The 23,578-nt window shown below is 36.4% G+C and overlaps 2 protein-coding genes across 3 annotated transcripts in view; one reads left to right on the forward strand and one right to left on the reverse strand.

Moving 5' to 3' along the window:
• Window positions 1–2,534: 2,534 nt before the first annotated feature.
• Window positions 2,535–3,316, reverse strand: LOC144445341 (dual specificity protein phosphatase 23-like). The gene is made up of 2 exons (XM_078134880.1): window positions 3,065–3,316; window positions 2,535–2,735 (listed from the first exon to the last, which is right to left on the reverse strand). Exons 1-2 carry the CDS (start codon window positions 3,314–3,316, stop codon window positions 2,535–2,537), a joined length of 453 nt encoding a protein of 150 aa, XP_077991006.1.
• Window positions 3,317–14,292: 10,976 nt separating this feature from the next.
• LOC144445535 (venom phosphodiesterase 2-like) overlaps window positions 14,293–23,578 on the forward strand; it is a 34,628-nt gene continuing 25,342 nt past the window's right edge. For both annotated transcript variants that reach the window (XM_078135122.1, XM_078135123.1), the window contains exons 1-3: window positions 14,293–14,429; window positions 14,935–15,006; window positions 18,957–19,004. In XM_078135122.1, coding sequence (XP_077991248.1) covers window positions 14,427–14,429; window positions 14,935–15,006; window positions 18,957–19,004 — 123 coding nt within the window. In that variant the 5' untranslated portion in view covers window positions 14,293–14,426. The remainder of the gene's footprint in view (window positions 14,430–14,934; window positions 15,007–18,956; window positions 19,005–23,578) is intronic.

Below are 23,578 nucleotides of genomic sequence, written 5' to 3' on the forward strand. Positions count from 1 at the left end.
TGTCATTGTTAGCCCTATCATAACCCTGAGATATTATAAATGCTTTGTTTGGTCACATGATGAACTTGGCCAAAGGATCAACGAATCCCAAGAAACTGAGACTAGACCCAGAGACCGAGAAAGTCAGTGAGAACTTTCATCGTGAACTTTAAGTTGAGTTAGAGTGCATCAATCAACGCAGCCTTACAGTTCCATTTGGAAGAGTGTCAAAAGACATCAATACAGTAAGAGAAATCAAGTTGTCAAGATCAACAGTGTGAATCAAGTGAGATACAAGAAAACGGACAAACTACACCAGATTGAGTGAGTAAAATGATTTTACAATTGGTCCGAAGTTCTGAAAAGGATGGACACAGCAAGAGAATAGCTGTGTATGGTGGCCCACAAAACACCACAAAGCATCAGTAACAGTCAAGTCGAGTGACTGTTGTAAAACCTGGGAAACTGAGAATCTGCATCGACCCAAGAATTTTAAAAACAGCACAAAGAGAAGCCATAACCCGATGACAACCATAGATGATGTTCTGCCAGAACTGGGTAAAGCAAAAGTGTTCAGTGTAGTCGATGCCAAGAATGGATTCTGGATTGTAGCATTGGACAAAGGAAGTTCCTATTTGACTACATTCAACACCCCATTCAGAAGATTTCGTTGGTTACGAATGCCATTTGGAATCTCCACAGCACTAGAAGAGTTTAAACGCCCACAAGACCAAGCAGTTGTAGGTTTACGAGGTGTACGTTAAATTGTTGATGACATCCAAGTGTATGGAGAAGGCAATACTATGGAGGAAGCAATAGCGAATCATGACAAACGACTACGAGCACTAATGAAAAGATGTCAAGGGCGAAACCTGCAACTCAACAAAGATAAGGTGAAACTGAAATTAAAGAAAGTTCCATTTCACGGACACCATGTCACACTGATCAAGGTCTAAAACCAGATCCAACAAAAGTACAAGCCATCATCGAGATGCCCAAGCTAACAAATGCCAACAACGTGCAGAGATTCATCGGAGATGTTATTTATCTCAGCAAATTTCTGCCGAAGCTAAGTGTGATATTTGTTATCCACTAAGAAATGTGATCTTCAAAGACAACGAGTGGTGTTGGTTGGAAATCCATGATTGAGCAATTGATGAAATGAAGCAGCTTATCACATCACAGCCAGTATTAAAGTATGTACGACCAGAAGGAGGAGCTGACACTACAAGCTGATGCCTCTGATACAGGACTTGGTGCACCCCACTGACACAGAATGGTCGACCTGTTGCATGTGCCAGTCGAGCACTCACAGACACCGAGACTCCTTATGCACAGATAGAAAAGGAGTACTAGCAGTTGTATACAGATTAGAAAGATTCCATCAATACACCTATGGCCGACCTGTTACAGTGCAGTCTGACCACAAACCATTGGAAGCAATCATGAAGAAACCACTACATGATCATACACCTAAGAGTTTACAGAGAATGCTGCTTAAACTACAGCAGTATGATATAAAATTAACATACCAACCAGGAAAACAAATGCAACTTGAACTGTAAGCAAACCATCATATTTGAAAGACTATGTTCAAACTTGAACCATATATTGCAATGAACTGTTAACTTGCATTAGGATTGTGATTCAAGTTTTCCTTATTATAGACGAATTAGGTTGTGATTTATGTTTATTTATTGAAAGCAAATTGGAATTATAATCGATACTATTTATTCAAATTGAAATTATTTTGTCATATCGATTGGACACGAGTCTCATGATTCTTATTGACCCAATTCCCCACGACCGCAGAAGTCTGAGTGACAATCCCCTGAGAGAATCTGTGAAGCTTACAAAGGTATCACATGACAATGTACAAATTATCTTTTTGCAAATGGTCTATTATCAGATATAGGTAAAATGATGTTGGCTTGGTGTTTCACTCATGCGACATTACGTGTTTGACACAGAGCTAGACATATTTCAACTAAAGACTAACAATAACAGAGATACAACAAACAGCAGGATCCTTTACCCAATCACATTGAACACTGATAAGCATTGCTATTCTTTCACAGTGCAGTAAAAACAGGCTTCTAATGAAAACAATACACATGGACTTGATGATTTTAATGGCTGCAATTGTTTATTTTCTAACTGATAATCAACATTATCAACTTTGACTACTTGTACATCCCCACTGTGCACAGCCCCTGTGTAATTGTTTGCTTTTGCATTAGAAGTTGCCTGAGGATGTGTAATAAATGTCATTGTCACATGAGTGAAACACCAAGCCAACATCATTTTAGCTGTATCAAAGATAATAAATAGAAATATGTCAACAAAAATACTTTCACCAAAAAAAAAGAAAAAGATATCTCTAGGGATATACAAGTTGAGCACAGACATTACTGGCAAATTATAAATATTATGGATTGAATAAAATTCATTTAAAAAAGTGCAGTTTTCTATAAACTTGAAAGACTTTTGCTTACTTCTGCTTCCTTCCCTAAATCTTCACATCTAAATAAATAAATGTTTCAGAGTGATTTTTCTCATATTAGAAAGTTTGACTTGGCATATTGATAAAATTGGATGATAGCCACTTCTTGTTCCCGTACTTCAATGGCACCAGGTCGGATCTTCCTGGTTAGGTCTATAGCTTCTTGTCCGGATATTTTCCTGGTTTTGATCAAGTAGCATGCTATCATTGTACCAGTTCTTCCGTTGCCATGCATACAGTGAACTGCTACAGCCTGTAATGGTATGGAAAATGTCAGAAACATAATTCCCCTTTCTACTGAGTGGGGGTGGGGGGAGGGGGGGGAGGAGATTTGTTTGTTCACAAAAAACTACAAGTTGGATGAAAAGAGGATTAACAAGTATGTTCTTCAATTGGAAATCTATCTGTGTTATACAGTAAACTTTTTTTTAAAAAACAAAAACTTGAAAATTACCTGAAATGTTGATGCTTTGGGTTTTTCAAATCCGGCCATAGAGGACAGTATTTTTACATGTCAGATTCATGCAATGTAAGGTCATTCTGTTCATGAATGAGAAATCAATTAAATCGTGCCACTCTTACCTCTCCCTTAGCATTTGAATCTTCCACAATCTTTAGAAATTCATTGATTTGCTCAATAGAGGGTGCTGTAAAGTCCGGCATTTTGATAGGATGCCATTCAATGTTTGGATCCATTGCTGGGTTCCTCTGGGTTAAAGACACTAAGTGTTTGATACCCTGTTGGTGCAGGAACAGTAAATGTTCTTGGCGTGATGGGAAGGCGAGACCTGCTACTTTGCCATCATCAACCCAGGAAAAATTTCCAGGTTCCATTTTCCTGGAAATGGTAAAATAATGTTACTTGTATGGAGAATGTATGGGATATCATATTATAGGGGATGTCACTCATGACTATTTATCTGAAGGAAATACACAACATGAATATTCAGTGTGCATCTTATTAATATTCATGTCCGCTAAGACCCATGAAGCAGTAGTGTTCTGCTGAAAAAACAATACAAACCACACTTCCAGTTTGATGTTTTCTAGCAACTCAGCAAAAGTTATGTGATGTGAAATCATGAAACCGAAGTTTATGAAAATACCTGTATTTCCTGGGGTGGTGTTCCCCTTTAAAAATTGACACATTTAGGATGATGTCTCCCAGGCTGAACGACCTACATTGTAGCATTCCAAACCATTTACAGTATGAGATAAATACTTGTAACAAATCCAGGTCAACGTAACTAGTTAAATGAGATCTATCCGTTGGTTTTTTAATCAAGTGGTCAATACGAACAGCTAGCAATATCCAATTATTTATTAACACTGTTGATTAGTTAGTGTGATCTAGTCCTGTTTGCATACGGAGTAAGTTGTCCCTTCGCCAAACGCGTGCACCGTCTGCAAGCTAGCAGGACTAAGTGTGATCGTGCTTGACTATCACAGGAATTTTAAAGACACACTCCATAACGCCAGTCTGAAAGTGAGGAAGTGACAGTCAGTTTATGTTAATGGTCCAATGTTTGGAGTGATACAGCTGTTGGTGGTACAAATTGTAATCAAAATTTTAGAAAGGAATGTAGTGTTACTCAAGATATGGCATGGATAAGAACATCTTCAGATTCAAAGCCATGGGTAGTCTCTCTCCAACACATTTCAATTCAAGTACAGCACTACAGCTCACAGCCAACTTGCAAGGCCATGTTCAATCGCAAGTAACCAAGTTTACTAAACTTCTATCTTGCTATAGGAGAATGTACCGACAACTTACCTCGTAAATCGTCTAAAAGAACACCTCAAAATACGGCAAGATGTAAAATGAATCAGTTTTATTATCCAAAATGTCAAAATACGCAGATAGTTACAGAATCCTACGGCACCGGCACAAATAGGTCAATAAAGTGCATGACGCATGCGTACTTGTAAAAAAGGTCATCCATCAAATACATTGGCATGTCGACTGTTCCAAACAGCTGTACCTGTATTGTAAGTTATTGCAAATTTGCTCACAGGCCTCAAGCTCAGTCAGTTGTGTTTACGAGAACACACACACACACAAACAAACAAACAAACAGACCATGGAAGTACCGTTGACCCACTTTCATGGACAGACAGACAGACAGACGTGTTTGCTCGAGTAAACATAAGCTGCAATTGGACCTTTTTTTGGAAAATGCAGATAAACTTATTTCTGTAGGTGTATATACGATAAATCAAATCAAATTCAAGTTATTTTTGGGTCCTCCCCTAAACATTAGCGCCCCCAACGGCGATCACGATATCTCATATCAAACTGTTTTTTTTACTGCGTATGGATAATATCGACCACTGATCAACATGTACAATGTCTAATTATTGGTATTTTAACCATTTTCAGTGAATATATTGTGGTTGTCTGATTGGAAAATGATACTCTAGTTACGTCCGTTTTAAAATGGTGACATTCGAATTCAAAACCAAGCGTTCGCTCAAGAATTAAACTTGTCACTACACTACCTCCAGATAATATTGACCACTAATGATGACCAAATGACCAACTTACTATTATATATAATTAATGAATATATCATTATTAGTTTTTGATGAAAAAAGACAGTGCACATTTTACATACGAAGGAGTTCTAAAAGCCGTTACATACGGGATATTTAATGGTTAGTCGTATATACTTATAAGCTTGTGTGTGTTCCGATATATTTTCTTGGTTGTTCACTTTTTTTGCTTATTTCAGTACTTTGTTTGTGTATTATGAACAAAACAATAAATTATACACGTGTTCCTTCCCTGTGAAGAATTGAAGCCAGAGCAGAGGAATACATATATTTTCTGTATTTTCTTTGCGGCGCTGGTGGCCATCTCCCAGTTGGATTCGGTGTCGCATAGCAACGATACACTCTAGACTAGGCATGCGAGTCTAATTGATGCGGGCCTGGTGGTGGCCGGGGTTGCCTAGTGAAAGTGATTTAATGTGGGAATCAGTAGTATCCATGTGTTAGAATATCTTATATCAAACGGAAGAATTTAATTGAGTCTTGATCTGTTATTTTGTTTTCTATATATAGTATATTGATCAAGCGTTGTTAAATCGATCACATCACAGTGGTCGTATTGTTTATTTATACGACTTGAGACAAGCATGGAGGTGTCTCCCCCCCCCCCCCTTATACCTCCTCCTTGGGACAAACCTTGGAGGAGAAAGAACAATACCATGAATGTCTAATTGTACTGTGTTTGGTCGCATCGCTGAACACTTTTTACTGCAATAGTTCACGTAGGGGTCAAGACAATAGGTGTCATCTCATACGTCTGTCATGAATTCGTAGTTACTTTATGTTTGAGTACAGATATGACACTGTTTATACATGTCGCCAAACACCTAGTTAGAGAAATGAATATCTTTTATTGCAGTAGCTGGCATGGGTGTCAAGACAATAGGTACTAATGTGTGTCTGGAGATGTCATTCAAGTCAAAGTTTAGTGTTCTTTCTTTCATTTCTATGACGCTCATAATTATGCATAACCTATTGTTATCTTATGAAGCTCATATCCTATGTGTGACTTATTGTGATTTAATTATTGTAACAACCATAGCGTCCGCATTTTGAGCGACTTGGATTTTGACCGTGGAGCGTTTAGTAACGCTCCTGGCTCTGGCATTGGAGTGAGGTCGTGAGGCCGAACTCAGGGCTTTGATTAATAAAGTCTATGTTTCAGTTATACCACATACATCGTCTCCTATGCAATTTATCCTTTGCTACAACACTGGCTGACCTAAAATTTTGATATGGAGTCTAGAGACGTCATTCACGCTGTATGTACATAGGAAAGCAGGCATGTAATCGATATATCGATTTATTGATTAATTGATTGATTATATTGAATGATTAATTTTTGAGCTTAAATATAACTTAGTGTGATATTGATCAATTAACTGATTGATTTTTGTGGTGATATAAAAAGAATCCTTCTTTCCCTGGCTAGTTTTCTGTCCTTAAGCTGTATATTATTCACTCTTTATTTAGATAAAGACATTTTGTCCATTCTTCAGCGCCAGTTTCCTCCACGATGTATAGTTCATGGGCACTCAGTTTACAGCTAACAGCTACAGTGCTCTAGAGAATAGATATTTTTTTAATGCGTTAGTTGTCGTATTTCTAACGGCAGTGTATTCCATTACAGACAATGTCAATGTGTTACTTGTCTGTGATTCCATAGACGTTGTGCAACACGTGAGAACGTAAGTTAAATAGCATCAATTGCTATACCGTGTTTTATTTTCGTAGAATAGACTAGTAGTGTACGTATGCAGGGCCTAATAGTTTAGAATTTGATATGATTTTGTGATTTTCGCACTTCACCCCAATTTCACACAATTAATTGCAATGAATTTAAAAGTAGCGTTGTAAATATAACATGACTTGATTTGATTTGTTTTGATTGATTTAATTTAATTTAATTTAATTTAATTTAATTTAATTTAATTTAATTTAATTTAATTTAATTTAATTTAATTTAATTTAATTTAATTTAATTTAATTTAATTTAATTTAATTTAATTTAATTTGATTTCATTTCATTTGAGGGACATGTCAGTCATGTCGCAAGTATAGAAAAATTATGTATACTCTTCAGGTCCTGGGTTGTTCTTTGAAAGCCCACAGTTAAAATTTTGACGGGAAAAGAGTTGATTGTCTGGCAAATTTAAAGCTATAGAAAAAAAACTCTAATCCATATCAAAGAATGGCCCTGTGTAGTCCTTATAACTTTGAATTCATGATAGCATTAATGTACATTGATGCAAGAACTTGGGATAGAATCCCTGGCCTTTAAGTGTTATCAACTTATCGTCCATAAAGTCAGGTGATGGCCGCCCCTCAGGGGTTCAGTACGTTCATACATGAGGAAGCTGGCGGGGAGGGCTCTGGGAAAATCTGCGTTGACTTGTTCGGTTGAGAGCAGACAATTCTCTCTAGTAGTCTAAGGTAGAGACAAACTGAACGACACTCTTCTAACTAACAACGTTGTGAATCTAATGTACAGTGCCGTAAAATGGTCTGAACACTGAGATTACTTAGTACCGACAAGCAAGTATGTATTTGATATTGAAAGAGAACTGTGTGAGAAAGTAAGTTAACGAGTGGACATTGTCACCACTTCCTTCACTTGCCATCATAAATACCAGTATTGGTCGTATTCCAAAGCCTAGAGTAGACGTTTTTAAAAGACTTTCAACTTGCTCAGATCAGTTGTTTTTCTTTAAAAACGTTAAACATCATATCAAGCTGCTGTGACGTTATGTTAACTATTATTAAAGTACACAAAAATGTATACGTGTTCAAACAATAATGTATACGTCTATCCATAAACCCTGTACGAAATGGTGTAACTACACAAAAAATGTATACGTATTCACACAAATATGTATTCGTCTAACTACACAAAAAATGTGTACGTATTCACACAAATATGTATTCGTCTAACTACACAAAAAATGTATACGTATTCACATAAATATGTATTCGTCTAACTACACACAAATGTATACGTGTTCACACATATGTATACGTCTACTAGTACACAAAAACTATGCGTATTCACACAAATATTGTATACGTCTAACTACACACATATGTATACGTATTCATACAAATATGTACACGTCTCGCTACATATCCACAAAAATGTATACGTATTCACACAAAAATGTATACGTATTCACACAAAAATGTATACGTATGCACACAAATCTGTATACGGCGTATTATATATAGTACACAAATTATGTATATCTCGCCATGAAAATTACCATGCAGCTCAGTGAACAAATTACTCAAAGAATACACGTTATTATGCATAATGCATTGTATTTCAAGATTTATTACAAACTGTACACCAACAAGTAAAAAAAAGAAAAATGTGGCATTTGAAAAGTCTGAGGTTATTTTCTAGCTACATTGGAAAATGCTCAAGATATGTTGTTGTTTTCTGACAGTGTTGCATAGCTTTACAATTTCTGGCATTGATGATATGAATACACTCTGTGATACGAGATTTTACGAGATTATGTAAATATTTCATCAGTTTTGATATCATACAAGTATTTCATAAATATATGTACTGAAACAATAATCAAAGGTGATTCATGCATTGATACAATTGTAATACATTGTAATTCTGGTCGACGTCACGTGTGTAACTTCGTACGACGACAATTTCTATAATAAAACGATCGTCAGCAATGGCAGTGTAAAGGCTCTCGGTGAAATATTCCAGACGAATCGTATTGAACCAAAGTCAAAATTTCAAGCAATGTGTATAAAAGTGTAAAAATACTTTTTGTAATGTTTTAACTGTTTGTATTTTGATGTTGTGCAATATTTAAGCTGTTTGTGGTGTGGTTTTGTTCTTCCCTGGACTATGTATCCGTAATAAAGTTTTATAATAACAATGTGATCATATTTCGTCGATCTATCAAGTTCAACAGAATAAACCATTTTAAATCTGTCTGAAATTTATGTAAAAAGTTACAAACAGACATTCATCAAAATATAGTTATACGAATTGTCGACACATTGAGGCAAACAGACAGAATCGCTGTAGTAATTCGCTATCTATACATAATAATATTAAATGACATGAATGCATTTGTTTCAAGTTGAAATATAGAATAAAAACGAAAATATTTTGCTGTAGATTCTTGAAGTTTCCTTTTCAAATATATCCGATGAAAATACAATGTTTTCGAAAAAGCCTTATAAAATGTGACCAGAGTCGTCGACAGACGTGTCAAGATCTGTTTCTGGTGCAAAATTAATTTGGCCGGTAAGTTTGGCAAAAATGTAACGATTGCATTTTGTATGTTTTAATATATGGTGATAATATCAAAACACGCTTTTAATTGTTGATGTAAGTGTACACTACCCTATCTGAGGATTTGCATAACTGAAATAATAATGGATCGTAATATTCTGTAATGATGTCTTTCTTGCAAGCACGTAGTCCGAGAGTCGCAAGACAGTGCATATTATAACGTTGCCGTAAATGGGACAGTAGTTCACGATATTATGAGATTTTTGTCACACTGAGTTTTTTTACGTCCACCCTGAGTTCACAAAATGATAAAATGTTTGGACGGAGTATTCTTGTTCCATGGTTTTGACACACCCTGGTCTCCATTCTCTAGCCATACGTATTGCATTGTCGGCAGATTGTTTCAACGTTTTGACGATAAAACAGGCTACCAAAACGTCGATACACCCACATCCAAGTTCACCGAGTACAGCTACGGCCTGCAGGAGATAAACAAACATATCAATATAGTTATTTTCGCACTGTTCTGTTTTTTTTATATCAGTACAATGTAAAATATTGTGATGGAACGTCAAGTAAATAAAAATATCGCCAGTAATGTAACATAACTTCGCTGTGTTTTCTCTTGATTATCTATTGTTATCTTAAATGGGGAAGTCCATCCAAATATGTGTATGACTTTCAATCATTCAACTAGGGGGCTTTATTTGATATGTATGTGGGAATTTTTCAAATAAAATCGAACGTATTAAAGTTTTGGGACTTCGAAGTTAGTTACATAGGTATGTTGAGCTAAATTGAAATCCGCCATTTCACAGCAAAGAATCTCAGGGGAAATGACGTCATCATCATCCTCGTTTCAAGGATTTCAAAACTCGAGGACACTGATATTTCGCTATTGCTATGGATGTCGTCATTGTTGCTAGGAGGTTGTGTTCATCCTTTCCAATTATCTTTACAATGTATAGCATTATTTTGCTGTTGCTATATGGAAATGGCCTGCCTAAGTTGCTAGGCACATTTGTGGCCACACTAAGATGTTTATTCACTTCTATAAGAAAGTTCATTCAACAGTGGAACATGAGTTAGTCAGCCATATTGCCAAATTTGTAGTTGTCGATACATTGATATGGTGTACAATCTTGCACCCTGATATTTGAAAGAATATTTGCATAACAGCGATGCAAATATCAAGAATTTAAAGAACACTGTGGCATCCATCATAAGGTATTTGGTATTTTTTTCACCTACTTCGATCAATATGTATATATGCATACTTAATCCAGGAATAAGGATGTTATGAGTCGTTACTTGGAGTTTCGGGTTTCTGGAGCATTAGGAGCGTGAAACTTTGAGTAACGACTTATATTCCTTGGATTAAGTCTATAATGCTCTGCTATCTAATATTGCATTGAGCACTGTTCTCTCCAGTGAGACACTTACATAAATATACATATATATATATATATATATATATATATATATATATATATATATATATATATTGCTACAAAAAAATACAAGTTAAACAAATACATTCTCTTCCTACATTCAATTTGTTATTTCTGTCAAGTTATAAAATTACTCTTTTCCCGTCAAACAGGGTCGCGTGACTTACTTCATCCCTTGCGTTTACATCATCAACTATCCTGAGAAATGTCAATATCTTATCAAGAGAGGGCGCTTCAACATTCGTCATATCCAGTAGATGCCATTGCATACAGTTGAGAAGTTCGTAATTGACGTCGTAATCTCGTGATAATGTCACCAAATGTTGAATTCCCATTCCACACATGTGACGGAGACTTTCTGTTCTGGTATTTTCACAAACAGCGAGTCTATTTTCGTCAATCCAAATGAAGCTGCGGTGTTGTTCATGATGATCGTTCGTTTGTGTACTGTTCTCCAAGGTGAAACCATTGGTTACGTTTTCTGGGTTTATACAGGAAAACACAACCTAAGAAAGTAAAAAAGTAAATAAATTCACGTCATCGAATTTTCTATGGTAATGATAAAACAATGGTACACATTCGAAAAGTGTCTTTCACAATTAATGTCGACGTTATCACGCGACCACTTGTTGTGCCCCTCGGGTACAGGGCATCGACACAACGACCCAATCACGGTATAACTTCCTCAACTAATTCCTGAGTAGCCAGTGTTCTCCCCAGGCCCAATTACAATCAATTGCTGCCACTGAAAGCGACTAATTTTCCATATTCTGTGTGCTACAGTAAACCCACGGCCTGTGGATGTATCGGGTGTATAATATCAAACATTTGTCAGTCACGTGATGTCGACTTTTCGTAGGCAAATAAAAGTCACTACTGTACATTTTACGACCCCATCACACACTTCGTTAATAAAGTACCATTTACTAAATAGACCATTCTCGCAAACAACAGCTATTATTTCTTCCGCGAACTTCGAAATAACGAGACGCGTTTTTGACGGTGCCGTAAAAGAGGCTGTACGGTTTGCGACGATGTACACAGACCCACTTAGGACTTTGAAGTCACCAGTTGCACGTTTTGCATAAATCAATGTATGAAGACAGCCACCAGTTGCCCGTTTTGTAAGACCTAAACAATCTTGGCTTGGACTCAACACCAAAGATATGACACGGGTACCAGTATATATATATGCACATCTTTGTACCTGACAGCAAATGTTGACTTCGTGTTACAATTGCAGGACCGCAGTGTGAGGTAGTTCCGTTGATTTGAATTTTTTATTTACCAACTTTTAATCTGTTCTCTGATTTGTCGCTGATGATTATATATTTTATATATGTCTTGTGTAATTGTCAATTGTAAATAACAATTGGGATGACAGTAATTGTGTGTAACTTGTTGTCATTCTTGCTAAATAAATAAATAAATAGATAAATAAATAAATAAATCCACATTATTAAAAATGACAACTCTTTCGTCCTCGAGCATATTTAACATCCTCACAAATTTAAAAGACAAAAAATAAAACAACCCGAGAAAAAACACCAGTGCGTTTGCTTGAATGAAGTGAGCCAAAGAAAGATTTCAGGCAAAGGCATACACGATCTTTACAAAGACAACAGTGGGTGCCTCTGGTGTAGGTTCAGGTGATGATTTTATCAGTTTGTTTTATATATGTGGAAGTTATAATATAGCAGCACAGACAAGTATATTCTTAATTGTGTGTGATAGCAATAACAGTCGGACGCCGTCTTTATACAATGTGTAACGTTCAATCACTCGGCTGTAAACAGAGTCACGGGATCTGGGACTCATGTGGTGTTTATACATTGATAAGTTACCTACACTAATTACATTGTATGTCTTCGCAATAAAATTTGTCTCACTCCTACTTAATGCCCCAAGCAAGCAAGCAAGCAAACAAACAAACAAACAAACAAACAAACAAACAAACGCACCAGAGTTTTTTCGTTGGTTGTAGCATCATTTACCAGCTACATAGTGTATGATTAAATTTGTGTGCATGCCATTCCACATTCATACGATGAATTTCAAATCAAGATATTGATAACGACTCTTCCATCAAAACATTTTCTTGAAAGGAGGGGGGGGAATGAGAAGGAAGGGGGGGGAATAGAAAGAGGAGAACAAGACACGGGGTAGAATGTAAAGATAACGGGTCACGACTAGAATTTGTTCAATATTTTAGAAACAAAATCAAACTTGTTGTTCGAATGAACAACAACCAGCTGATCAATCAGTTTTTTAGGCCGTTGTAAACCGCTATATTTACTTTCACTGGTCGTGTGACAATTTCAGTTTCCTACGTCGCCATCGTGACCTAATGCTTACTAACTGCTCCCCTGTGTATGAAAATCCTCCGATTAGAGTTAATGCAATTAACACCAATCATGTAAATAACAAGATGATACACATAGGGGCTTCACACTGAGATACAGTGTTTTTCCATGCTCAGACCATATAGCCCCTCCACCAACAAACAAGTGAGGCAACTAGCTATTTTTTATGACTTTGTTTTTTGTTCGACTACGCGTGTTTTCAAGACTAAATGATCAAAATTGTGAACAACCTATACAGGTCATAATATCACTTCCTTTCATTTGAGATATATAACCCCCACTCCCCCCCCCCCCCCATGTCGTGACCTTGTACCGCGATGCTTCACACTTGTATCTGTATCTTATTTTGAGGTTTTCGGGAATAAGTACTAGTACATCCGCTGTTCTGGCATGTAGGGCTAACATTTCTTAAGTCCATGTGTTTTGGTGAAAGTAATACATATAACATCGTGAAATATGATATACCGAGTGGTCGTGAACTTTGTCACCGGGAAATGGAGACTGCTTTCGCAACGACAGTGTCTACATACCGGAGATTTGAAATATCAACTGACGCTTAGAAAACTAGTGTCCGGCGTCTCAAGGGAGCCGTCGTAAAATTGATCGATCTGAGTGGCGACAATGCCATGTGGGATTAGCAGCCATATATTATCATTGATTCTTGCTGTGTTAGCGTTGGTCTAAGGATTCCCTAGGTGCTGCATTCGGTGCATAGACGAGACAAGTGGGTGAAATAAAGAGTGGGAAAAGGGACATATCCTTGAACCTATCCCAATGTATGTATATAGTAAAACACGGTCCAGGTATTGTTGTATACAGGTCAACAATAAGAAATATCACAAACTCAAGTTCAACTTCCAAAACGGGGTACATACATCGTATATCCACGAAGTACATATGCAAAGGAAAATTCTAACCGTACCGTCCGTTCGTCTCCGAGACAGCGCCGCTTTGCCCCACTCCACGTGTTTGAACAGGCTGGCCGTTTGCTGTTGTGTATGACTTCCATTATAAGGCAAATTTTCGAACCCCGTGACTAAAAGCCACCTCCATTTAAGAAAGCCATCCCAGCACAATCAGAAAGTAACTGACCTGAATCGGTTGACCTCTGACCGGTTATTTTACCCACAATGCACCTATACACATAGCTCATTTCTATTGTTAACTACAAATACAAAAGACTACCAATCAGCTAAACATTTATGCAGGCGTGGGTTCGCTTTAATTTGGCCTGACAGCGGGAACGCTTTGCAACCAGTACACCTTTGCGTTTATTCCTCCACAGAAACGGACGCCAAGGAGTTCCTGAACAGTTCAAAATGGTAAGTAAAAACCATCTTAAAAGTTATGGCGTCATCTTGTTAGTATTACGCAGTATCAAGTGAAAGTGCGTCGTTTCTGTGTAGGTAAAACAAACACGTACCAGTCCAGGTACGGTACGAATGAACACGGTTGCATTTATTTCGAAAACACTGGACCTGGCAAACGACGCTCTCGATTTCAGAGTGTGTACGCGTTCAAATAAAAACTGCCACCGAAAAAGACAATTTCAACATTACCGAGGGTGATATTTACGAACGCTCATTTTTGTCGTCTATGCAATATTACCAACACTGAAGGGAGGGGTACGGCTAAATTTATCTACCTTCCGTACTGAATTGTGCGTAGGGTAATTACTCGTCTGTTGTTGGCATTCGATTGTAGCGAAGCTACCATGCGATCTGGGATGGGTATGAATGAGTTGTGGGTGAGAAGGGTCAATTTTACAAAGACGATCATATGAAAACACCATTTAACAAACACAATATCATCTTTTTTTCTTTACAGGCGGATGTTGAGGATGTTAAAATCCACGAAGTTGGAAAGGGCGACACCGCCACTTCAACTACAGTTAAACCCGTGAGTTGTTTGTCGAGTTCAATTTCTATCTCAAAGGAGGGGCATTTTTCAGTTTTGAATTTAGTTTTCTCGATGAAGTTCATTCCCGTAGTTATTTAGAAAACTACACAGGTCAAGTTAAATAAGGCCTCTCCATTTCATTTGCATTGATTTCGTTATGTAAGAATGTGAAAGGATAAAAAGAATGCATATTGTTTGCCTCAATGAATTGCTAACGAACAGAAAAGAAAAATAACTCCCACACAGCCGGGAATGACGGCGATTTTTCACAACCAGTTACAAACTTTCGATTTTACCTGCTGTAAAGGTGACGCGACATTCTGATCAGTTACGGCAATGATGTAGGAGCGAATAGCATTCGAATAAACCACTGATCAATTCAAATAACCGTTGTAACAGTATGCATACTTTCACCGTTCAAAAGTCCAATTCATTTGCATATTGGACACCAAATTTCCGGGGGAGGCATCTCCGCTACTGTTCTCAAATATGCAAAGTTGGCTAAAGAGTACAATTGGTTTTAAAGAAGTAATTTAATTCCTTGTGTTACTGTTAGCATAGTCTTTTTTAGAGCAACCTTTCTTTTGTCAAGATCAGCCCACTAATAAAGAAGTTGATAAAAAGGAGAGTGGTCATGAATCGCTATCGCAACAGACATTTCGTCAACCTGTTACATCCGAAAACTGTTGACCTCGACTGTTAAAAAAGAAAGTCATTTTTTCCTAAATTGCCACACTAAATCTACGAGTGCTCATGGCAAAAGATGGCGTTATACATATATATATGCTTGCAGAACAAAGTACTGTGTAGTTCGTTTTGCCAGTGGACTGACTACACCCATTTTCATGTTTCACATTTGAATTATGGGCGGTGGCTGTTTGAAGTTACGGGTTTATTGAAAGTTCAGTCCTGGGGCTCCTATTGTCAGATTTTAAACTTTTAAACCCAATTTATCCTTCTAAAATGCACGTAAACAACCGTGTGTTTTTAACGAACTGATCAGATTTGATTAGTTTAGTCTACACCTAGTGATAAAGGCCTTGTTCTGAAAAACCTGCTGGTAAACAATATGCTAATTAGATGCATTGTTTGTTTGTGTCACCGTTTGTTAGTCAGCTAAATGTGTTAGTACAGGGTATGTGAATTTTCACAAATATGACTATGACCTTGTAGGTGATTTTGAACACATCTAAAAAAAAAAATTGTCGAGTTTTAGATTTACTAGTACTCTAGGTCAGTTATGGTCAGCCATGCATGCAAAACGACCAGGTTCATTCTGTGTGAACTTCGCATTTAGATTTCCAAGGTCAATTTCATAAAGAGGGAAGGGGAAAGTTAAAATTGTGAAGTTGAATAGTTGCCATGGTGTTTTTTTACGCATTCTTTGTATTTGATGTGACTGACGAGGAGAGTTTGAACAACAGAAGTTGATACCTTTAACTTTTGATGGGCATGGGGAAACAAGTAGCAGTTTTACTAGACACGCGCCTTTATTCAACTCCTTTTTTTTCCAATGTGGGTTCGGATTCCACGCATATTTGTCGTCATTAGTGGCTTCCATATTTGTTAGTTCTCCATTCATAAAGTGTTTAGTATCATTTGTTGTCTTTTTTACAACATTTCAATATGTATATTATCGAGTGAAATTCAATACCAGTGTGTCCACAAACAAGTGCCACACAATGTGAGTACATACATGGAAGTATATTCCATAGTTTATTTGACTGTATTCCACTTCGATGTATTATGAAAACATTGCCTTAACCACAAGCAAATATTGAATCAAAGTTTTAATAAATAATAAATTTAATATTTTGAAGAAAACAATGGAGAACCCACATTGTACATTTTAATTCGTATAAAAACCAAAAAAGAAGAGTTTTGGATGCTATAAACATTTGAAGGGGTTACGTTGTCCTACGGTGGACATTTTTAGTTTATAATTTTCGTTATCCCGAAGTTCGTTTTTATGTTATAATGGTTTTTACCTAGACTATCAGCATTCCTTTTCAATTTTTCTTATAAATATGTTTTCTCGCGTGACAATCGAATATATCAATAACATATATTAAACTCAGTGGCCTACGTTTATCATATGTCATTGGTTATTAGTATTAAAAATGAAGGCTGTAGGCGTATAAAACTGATAAGTATTTAATCCAAAATAATTGTGGATATGTTTTCTGATATTAGAGAAATGAAAGACAGCGTTGACCCCATTATGGTCAATATTCATTGCTATGGACTTAGCATGTGGAATTTTAATTAGATATATACATGGCCTTTAAAATGAAATTGATGTGTATCAATGGTTTACATTAGCATATGCTCTATAATTAATTATTATGGTTGCATTGTAATGATTAATATGTACATTTTTCGATGACTAATCGACATAAATACACCATTGTTATGAGTACATTTTATTTGAATCATAATATCAGTCTGTTGACATTTTTTTTATTTAATTTTTTTTTCTATGGACTGAAACATGATCTGTCGCATGGCAATTGTTTTGTAACAATCAAACAACATTCAAGGGGTTTGGTGACATGTCGTACATAATGATAGCTTTGCTGGTTTTAGTAACAAAAGTATACCCTTATATTTGGCTTAACCTCACATATGTAGTGAATCGCGAATATTTTCTCTTTAAATTGTTAAGTTTGTATTTATAAGAAGGGTGCACTGCTGCTAGGCTTATTCACTTTTCAATAGACGTAACGACATGGCTGTTTTTTTATCGTTGTTATCCTTTCAACCTTGTGACACACTTTCCACACTGTTAAATTTAGTCCGAAGTAAAACAGCTGTCGGTGATGGAAAACAGACACATAAAAGCTAGTTATCAGCTATTCTTTATATATATACTGGCGCCCAGACATTTGTCGTGGTCACTGTCAACACTTTTTCCTTGTTTGTATGGTCAGAAAATGTATTTAAACACCCCAGTTCTCTTCGTGGCCCGAGTTGATGATATTTTAAATACAGCAAGACTGAGGGCTATGTATACATGCAGTTACAACACAGGTGGTCTGAGAATATACACTGACTGGAGAGAACACAATATTCGTAGACATTTTACAAATTTTAGCAGGTGGTTGTTTTTGAATCGACCAATCAATATTAATAGGATATCTTGTCTTAAACATTAAAGGCAATTTTGCTTTCAACCACTGTTTACTTTTTAGAAAGCGGCGTCATTTGTAGGAGTACTTAACATCGGATTCTTTCTGTTTTCAGTGATTGTAACATGTCACAGTCAGTGACAGTGCCTGTAAGACTTTAGTGTAAGCTCACCAATATAAATATAGTGGTGTAATGTGCAATACATAACCCACTCAATATACAGTTTTTCGCTAAGAACTCTTATAATTTCCTTTGAAAATTTAGCTCTGACATTTTAGGGGTGAGAGTATAAGCTTGATATGGTTGTCATGTTATTGTGTCACTCCTCCATATAACTATTTGTTAATCGCAAGATACAATATCAGGTTTTTCGAAATTCAAAATTAGCATAATTGGGTGAACTGTGAACGGCAATTACAATGATTAATGTATTCCAAAGCTGTGGGGATAAATCAAGGACAAAATTAAAAACAAAAATAAGAAGTTTAATAATACACTACGAGGGATAGATTTTCAACTTTCTTGAGGGTGCATGGTATAATTCAGATGTCTATTGGAACTTGGTGCTGACACATTTTCAAAACAAACTTAGGTTCAGTTCGGCCAACTAGGTTCTTTCTAAAGTGTCGACTTCAGTACTGTAAACTCGAAAATAGCGTTGGTGTTGAATACCTACTCAGCAGGATTACTTTTCCGCGTGGCTAATTTTCGTTTGCATTTTTCTCATATATCCCAAACCTTGTCTCATATATCCCCCAACATGTCATATATATGTGTTGTTGTTTGTTTACTCATGTGTGACTTTTCTTCATTTCCCTCAGGAGTCCGGGGACAAGACGTTTTACCAGAGACACAAGACGGTCATATGGGTAAGTTGATATTAATGTCAGCAACTTTTTTTTCTACCTTTTTACACCTGTGTATTTACTCTCTTAGAATAACTCCGTGGATTATGAAAAGTAACTAAAATTTCTCTCGTCACGTATGAGATCACCGCTCACAATGAGTCGTCCCGCCTACCACATAGGTTCTTTCAATGAACTTTTTGATTAATTTATGTCGGTTGACATGTGGTATGGAGATACACACAATGGGTTGGCGTTGTTTGTCACGGTATTCATTTTACTTGCTCATTAACCAAGACATAATTCACCCTGACACTTTTGCTCGAACAAACGCTGAGCATCGTAAGGTTGTTCTCTAGAGAATAGAACTTGTCAGCTGTAGCAGTCACTTTGTGGGTGTCATACGATATGGTGGTCGTACCTGGTCAGGGGAGTGGACCGACGCACGTGTAATTTACGGGTTTCTTTTTAAAAAAAAAAAGATTTATAGAACCATAATCGCCATCGTTCCATAATCTATGCAGATGAGGACAATAAGGCAATTCAGCTAAATTCACATTTAAACTACATTACCACATGTATACAGTTTTTACAGATCTGTGTGGCCTAATTAAACTGAACAAACTTTCTACAAGTTTGCTCATGAAAAACCATCCCAATTGTCATGATAAACATGGCCAGTCTTCGAAATCGCAATTTGGCAAGATTGAATATTTTACAGATAACACCATCTTTGAAACCAATTTTTTTTAATCAAAATTTTCAACCATATTTATTGTTAGGGCCAATGCGCAGTCCATTGTATAAGCTTATGACTGCGGATAGATTTTCTTGAGCAGTTTATTGAAATTTATTGAAATTATTTTATTTATCAGTAATGTTGACATCAAATATAACCAAGCCGCCATCTTGGTCATACCTTGTAGTAACTGAGATGTTTTGTTGTGTCTATTCAATGTTGGGGATAGAAAATACACAATATTTGACCAAACCAACTTTGTGATATAATTATTCTAAATTAATCACCTCAATAATTTGTTACATGTTTTATACTGTAATGTCAATTGATGGGGAGGGGGATAATCTATTGAAAAGATGATTCGGTTTCAAACTAACAAATATGTCAAGATGATTCAACGTCAAATAACAACATGACTAATTACATGACAAAAGCTGTCGTAATTAGTATCCGACATTCTTCTACAATTAGAAATTAAGGTTTTCTGGAAGATAAAAGAAAATAGAGGGAGGGTGTATTTTAATGATTACGAGCTCGAGTAGAGCATTTTAGTCTTTTCTTTTTTTTCTTCGAAAAACCGTCATATGCACGTTACCAAAGGAGTAAATAAAGACGAGAAATTGTGTCAACCTTTATCTATTTACTGTATATATGCAAATTCGGCCCAGATTCGTATTAAGGTCACCAACTGTCAACAAATGCGATTTTTGGCGATGTATGTTAACGCCATCAGTGTGGCTCATGGATATTTTGGCGTTTCTGAAATTTGAACCCCCCTCCTTGGACAATCTTGTTTACCTACCGTCTTCTGTGCTGAGAGGGTGTACACAGTATAGTATGTAAAATACTGGTGCAAGATTTTGGTTTCATTGATGTTACGTAATGCATGAATAAAGGTTGGGATATTTCGAGTTACAATAGACCAGTGGGTTATCATTGTTGAACCAAATGCATGACTAATTTCGCTTTCAATTCAACGGTGACAACTGAGTAAATAGCGCCTACTTTTTTACGTGACGTAACTGTATAGTTTCTAACCCAAGAGGGCTTCTTTTATTGCACCTACCTACACTGTGTTCATTCTTTCTTGAATACAGGACTATTCTGTCTAGTTGAATAGGGTAACATTCCTATGAAGTTCATCACAATTAACGATCTGGCCATCTACTGATGTCATGGCGACTCAATTAGTCGACTGGACGTCATTTTCTCTTTCACCATATTTGTTTTCACAAGGTCATCTATTTCAACACTATTCACGAATTGCTCGAAATCTAACCTTAAAGTCTCGCGAAAATAATTAACTAATTCAAACCTTTCTACGGTTTTTAACAATTTTTTGAGGTTGGTGATGATTATATTTTAGTACCTCTATTTTTTGGCAAGGTACTGATTTTTTGTTCATGCCCGCCCGAAGGCAAACTTCAATTTGTGCATCACTATGTCTGCATCATACATGACCGGTTTAGTCCAGTCTGTTGAGATCGTAGTAAACACTTCAATGCGACATCGCCACAAAGGAAACGTGCACACGCGTGAAAGGATACCATTAAAATGTAAAAAAAAAAATACAATCCTGGCATACTTTTGTGACAAATATCACATATTTGATCAACAATTTGACCTTTCTGTTTTCAGAAGCAGTCCAATCGGGGATAAGTCTAAAAGCAAATTCAACGCAAATGGAAATGTCAACCACTTGTTGATTTCCTTCTGTCGTCAACTCAATTGTCGTGCCAAAATCAAATTTCAAAATATAATTACTTGCCGTCAGAAATTTACAGGCTCGTTCGACGAAATATTTAGTAATCTACGAGTGTATACATATATAAAAGAAATGATGCAATTTCTTCAAAAGTATAGACCACATTGAAGTCAAATGAATATAATCATACTAGTATAAGCCTGTTTGTTAGCGACAGCTACCTTTTTCTCAAAATGGCAAACGGGGTATCGTTAAACAACATGTCGGTGACATTTTCTTCAAATGGGTCATAACAACACGGCTTTTACCTAACAAGTAATGTATATAAATCTCTCGGCCTTTTGTGGAAATATCAAAGCAGGGGTATAAGATGATGCCATAGAAGCCAGGTTTATTGTTGGTACTACAGCTGACCCGGTCATCAGTATCACACAACGCAGTCGTGAATGGACACACCCGCCATGTTTATACGACTTTCACTCACACCGCATGGTATTGTAAGTGTGCAATCCGATTTAGAACGATTATGTATAGATATAATTGTTATAAATGACACTACCATGGACTCGGTCAAGGCCAAATGATGAAAATATTTCGGGACAGCGATGAAAGGTTTTACACAAAACATACAAGAAAAAAAACATCAATCTGTATTTCAAATGTTCAAATGTATACAACATTGAGATGGGTCAAATGTTGGCCAGGCATGATACTTACGAATAATAACTTCAACGTTTATTCGTTTCTTTTGTAGTGTAGTTGCAACATAACGACTTTCTCTACTCTAGGTCAGTACACATGATTAATGTACGTGTTTACTACAACATGGCCCCATTTATTATTTAAAAGTCCGCGTCATTAAAGTTCAAATTCTAAAAACGTGCAAATGAGGACACGGGCAAAGAGCGGACGTGAAAGTACATAAGTTCATTAATATACCAGTAGAGGTATCTATAAATTTACAATATTGGAATCGTTAAAATTGTGTTAAATTTTTTTAACGATCGCAATAATAATGCTAATTACTGAGAGGTATATTCATTTTCAAATTGCAATAAATATTACAATTGAAGCCAGTTGGCCATGGCCTATAAAAAAAAAACGTCACAAGGCTCAACAGAATTTTTGCTTTTTTTCATTGTCTAGCGCTACAAAAATCTTACCCACATAGCTATAGTTTTTCACGTGAGTTGCCACTATCCTTCCATATCGACACCAAACCATATACATGTATACAATACATGCAGGTATAGAGAGTGTGAAATATACCCTTGTAAAATGTAACAACTTGTACTTTTCAGACGTGCTAATGGGTTCAAATGTAACAATTATACATCAATTCTGTTGTGTCAGATGATAAAATGTAGCAATGTTGATACGATTTTTTGTGAAGTCAAACTACAAGATTTGACACACGATTTGTTTTAGCTCAACTGGCTTCCATTGCAGGTTAAACGATATGAGACTACTTTCGTGAACAAACACTATGCACGCAATTTTCAATGTTTGAATTGCATGTACTATTTTTAAACTGATTTTTATTGTGTTCCATGAGCTACATATATTACTGTTTTCAGATAAAAAGGGGTCGGTTCATTTTTTTTTTGTCAAACAATCACTGGAAGAACAAGAGTTATTCACACTTGACAGCTGTTTACCATGGCGTCCTCGTAATGAAAAAAAAAGATGAATAGTTTTGTTTGTGGTCTCACTCCACTCCCAGTTCGACACAAACATTTCAACCCCGATAACAAAAGGCAGGTTGAATTGATAACACAGTGGCCTTGGAATGGCCCCCTGCTTGCCTGGTAATTTTTTTGTGAAACTGCAGTGACCCATTACGAGTCTTTTGCTTAAAGTAACATTCGTACAGAAGCATCTGTTCATACATAGTATACATAATTGATGGTTTCTGTGCAAAAGGTCAAGGTTATTCATCAAAGTCAAGGACAGAGAGGGGTACTCAACTTGTGATATTATGTGAGGTTGATTCGCTCATATGTAAAACAATTTATAAAGGATTGTATGTAGTCTCACACCACTCTAAGATATATAGTTCGTTCCCCTTTGTTGCAATCCGATTAAAGGAATGTCGTCGGCTTTCAAAAGTTTCTTGCACATTCAAAGATCTGCAAATACAAAACTCTTGAAAAC

This window comes from Glandiceps talaboti, chromosome 14 (genome assembly GCF_964340395.1).
Source record: "Glandiceps talaboti chromosome 14, keGlaTala1.1, whole genome shotgun sequence".
In the NCBI taxonomy this organism is placed as follows: Eukaryota; Metazoa; Hemichordata; class Enteropneusta; family Spengelidae; genus Glandiceps; species Glandiceps talaboti.